The 3,346-nt window shown below is 38.0% G+C and overlaps 1 protein-coding gene across 1 annotated transcript; it reads right to left on the bottom strand.

The window, feature by feature from the left end:
- Positions 1-1,663: 1,663 nt before the first annotated feature.
- LOC134281555 (uncharacterized protein K02A2.6-like) lies at positions 1,664-3,037 on the bottom strand. Its single transcript, XM_062763991.1, has 2 exons — positions 2,029-3,037; positions 1,664-1,860 (listed from the first exon to the last, which is right to left on the bottom strand). The coding sequence occupies exons 1-2, from the start codon at positions 3,035-3,037 to the stop codon at positions 1,664-1,666; spliced, it is 1,206 nt and encodes a 401-aa protein (XP_062619975.1).
- Positions 3,038-3,346: the final 309 nt, after the last annotated feature.

Consider the following 3,346-nt stretch of genomic DNA (forward strand, 5'->3'; position numbering starts at 1 on the left):
TTTATTTTTTTTTTTGGATGGCTGATGTTTGTAAGGGTTACAACAAAAGAGGAGTTCAGTAATTGGCTCGGGAACATGCAGTGAGTTTGAGAAAAAATCTACATGTAACACACAAAAAGTCAAACTCATCAACATTAAGAAATAGTTGGTTTTCTGGGTTCTTGAACAGATGGCCAGATTTGAAAGTAGCATCTCCACAGAAATTGACAACCTGTAGAGCTGAAGCAGTATCTAGGGATAAACTGAATTCCTATAACAAAGAACTGTCATCGATAATGACAAGGCACAACATAAGACAAACCCCTGAGCAAATTTATAATATAGATGAAACTGCAATCAGCACAGAGCACAATCCACAAATTCTATTTTTGTTGTAAAACACAAAACCTTAAGCAGTCACATCTGCTAGATCATCACTTACCACCATTGTGTTAAAAGGACAAAGATTGTCGGATGATCTACTGAAAGGGTCTGTTCCTGGGGTTGAGGGCATCATGACAGAGGCTGAATGATCAAACACAAGTATTGGAAAAGTACTTGACTGAATTCTTTGCAAAGCACACGGGAATAAGTGACAATCGGAACAAGACGTTTGCTTTGGTATTATATGATGAAATCAAGTCCAATGTCAGTCTTACTATAACAGACTGGGCGAAACGACAATGTCATTTTTTTGTCCTTCCGCCCCATACTAGCCACCTAACCCTGTCATTAGATGTTGCTTTGTTTGGTTCATTGAATCTATGTATATTAATAAGAGTGTCAGATGTTTTTACAAAGAGATCCAGGAACCGGTATATTACAATACATCTAGTACCATTAACGATAGAGCGCTCGCTCCGTGATCGGGAGGTCGTGAGTTCGTATCTCGGCCGCGATATTTTAATAATATATTTATATCTTAATATATTTCTTGTGAGAAGAATAGATTGTCTTATTAGAGTTTTCTTCGACTAACATTTCTACACGTTATGACAATGCATTCATACACCTTTGATTGTTGTATCGTATTTAAAACGTATTGATTGATTGATTGTATACTGTTTAACGTCCCTCTCCATTATATTTCACTGATATGGAGACGTCACCATTGCCGGTGAAGGGCTGCAAATTTAGGCCTATGCTCGGCACTTACGGCCATTGAGCAGGGAGGGATCTTTATCGTGCCACACCTGCTGTGACCTGGGGCTCGGTTTATACGGTCTCATCCGAAGGACCGCCTTTTACGACAAGCAAAGGGGTACTGTCAGAGTGTTATATATTTGACCACGCCATGTGCGTTTTAACAACGATTTTTATTCAACTACGTCATACATACACATTACAAGACATAGACAATACACATGTAACAAAACGCATCAGTGAGGCTGAACGGCATAGGGTAAAATCAGAGTTGGGTAAAAGTAGAATACATTACATCCCTCTCCTTAAGATAAATATAAAATTTACAATAAGAATGAACTTTACAAAAATCATTATTTTAAATTTCTTAATTTTGATATTTAACCAGTTCGAAATACAAATTACAAATATCTTGAAGAATTGAAGTTTTCCTTATGAATCCTGGCTCCTGAGAATCTTGAGAATTACTGAATCACACATACACATAGCACTAAACACAAATTAAACACTCTTCACAAATACACTAAATTTCACAAAACAATTATTTGGTGAAGTCGTCAAATTTCTTTGGTGGAATCACGACACGTCCTGACCTGGTTACGATGGTGGATGACGGTGTGATGGTTTCAGGGAGTTTCGGCAGGTCTGAGGATTGCGGTGTGCTTGCGACCTCTTGTAGATTTTCTTCAGCTGTTTCTTTGGTTTTTGTTGTGTTGGCTGAATCGGAGATTTCTGTTTCTGCAGATTGATGATGTTTGAATTGTGCTGCAGTTGGTCTGATGTGTATGCGGTTTTTTCTGTATTTGGTTCCATCATTGGTCTTGACTATGTAGGATCTGTTGCTCTGTTCACTTATCACGTTTCCAGGTATCCAATCTTTTCCATGTTAGATGACTATTTTTTCACCTAAGTGAAGTGGTCGAAGTTCTCTGCCTGCATGTCTGTCAAAATATAACTTCTGTCTGGTCTTTCTGGTTTCCATTCGCATCTTCAGATCATTTGATGATATTACTGCTGATAAGAGTGGAGAAGCAGTAGGAAGATCTGTTTTTAGTCTTCTGCCTAAGAACATTTGTGCAGGTGACAAACCGATTTCTTCGATGTTGGTATTACGATAGTCAAGCAAAGATTTGTATGGGTCTTTGGCTTTACACAACAAGTTCTTGACTGTTCTAACTGTTCTTTCTGCTTGTCCATTGGCTTGCTGGAAATGGGGTGATGAAGTCACATGAACAAAACCGTACTCTTTGCTAAAGTCTCTGAATTCCTTCAGACACTGAATGGTAGCATAACTGCTAAGTCCAGGTAACTTTACGACTTCTGGCCATTTTGAGTAATGATCAACTGATACCAGATATTGTTGGTTCTCAAACTCAAAGATGTCTGCTGAAATGTTGGCCCATGGTCTATCAGGTACTTCTAGTGGAATAAGTGGTTCCTTCGGGTTTGATGTAGAGTGCTGTGCACATACTTCAAACTGTGATACAATTTTCTCAATGTCTTTAGACATTCCTGGCCAATACATCACATCTTTGGACCTGCTCTTACACTTTACAATTCCCAAGTGGGAGCTATGAATCAGGTTCAGCATTTCTGTTTTCATTGACTGCGGGATGATCAACTTGTGACTTTTGAATAAAAGTCCATCAACACACGAGATTTCGTCTCGAATATTCCAGTACATCCTGATCTCATCTGGAACTTCAGCTTTCGAGTCTGGCCATCCCTCTAATACTGTATCAAGTAGTGATTGCAATTCTGCATCATTTGCTGTAGCTTTCTTGAACTCTTCATATTTCATTGGAGAAACTGGTAAGTATGATATCAAGTGAATATCATTCACTGAAATGTCTGGAACAAGGTTTTCCTTCGTCTCACTGAGATACGATCTGCTGAGAGTGTCTGCTAAATTCATAGTCTTTCCAGGCTTGTAAATCACTTCTAAGTCATACTTCTGCAAACATAATAAGAGTCTTTGTAATCTGGGTGGAGCGGAATGAAGAGGTTTTCTGAATATGCTCTGTAAAGGTTTGATATATATTGATAATGTCTGTTCGGAAAAATCAGGGATTACGATATTTCTGACATATATTATGCGCAAAGGTCCAAACATCTTTTCAAATACTACGTAAAAATTATCAAATCTGTGAAAAATTTCAAATGACAAACCTATTCTTTTGAAAAGTTGTCTATCTTTCTTATATCTCTTGTGATTTGTCAGACT

The sequence above is a fragment of the Saccostrea cucullata genome, unplaced genomic scaffold, assembly GCF_032062105.1.
Source record: "Saccostrea cucullata isolate Sc308-1 unplaced genomic scaffold, CSIRO_AGI_Scuc_v1 ctg9680, whole genome shotgun sequence".
Lineage (NCBI taxonomy): Eukaryota > Metazoa > Mollusca > Bivalvia > Ostreida > Ostreidae > Saccostrea > Saccostrea cuccullata.

Coding starts and splice junctions, on each gene's coding strand:
- LOC134281555 (XM_062763991.1), bottom strand. CDS start 3,037: ATGAATTTAGCAGACACTCTCAGCAGATCGTATCTCAGTGAGACGAAG. Junction 1,861..2,028: donor ACTTCGACCACTTCACTTAG/GTGAAAAAATAG, acceptor ATCAATCTGCAG/AAACAGAAATCTCCGATTCA.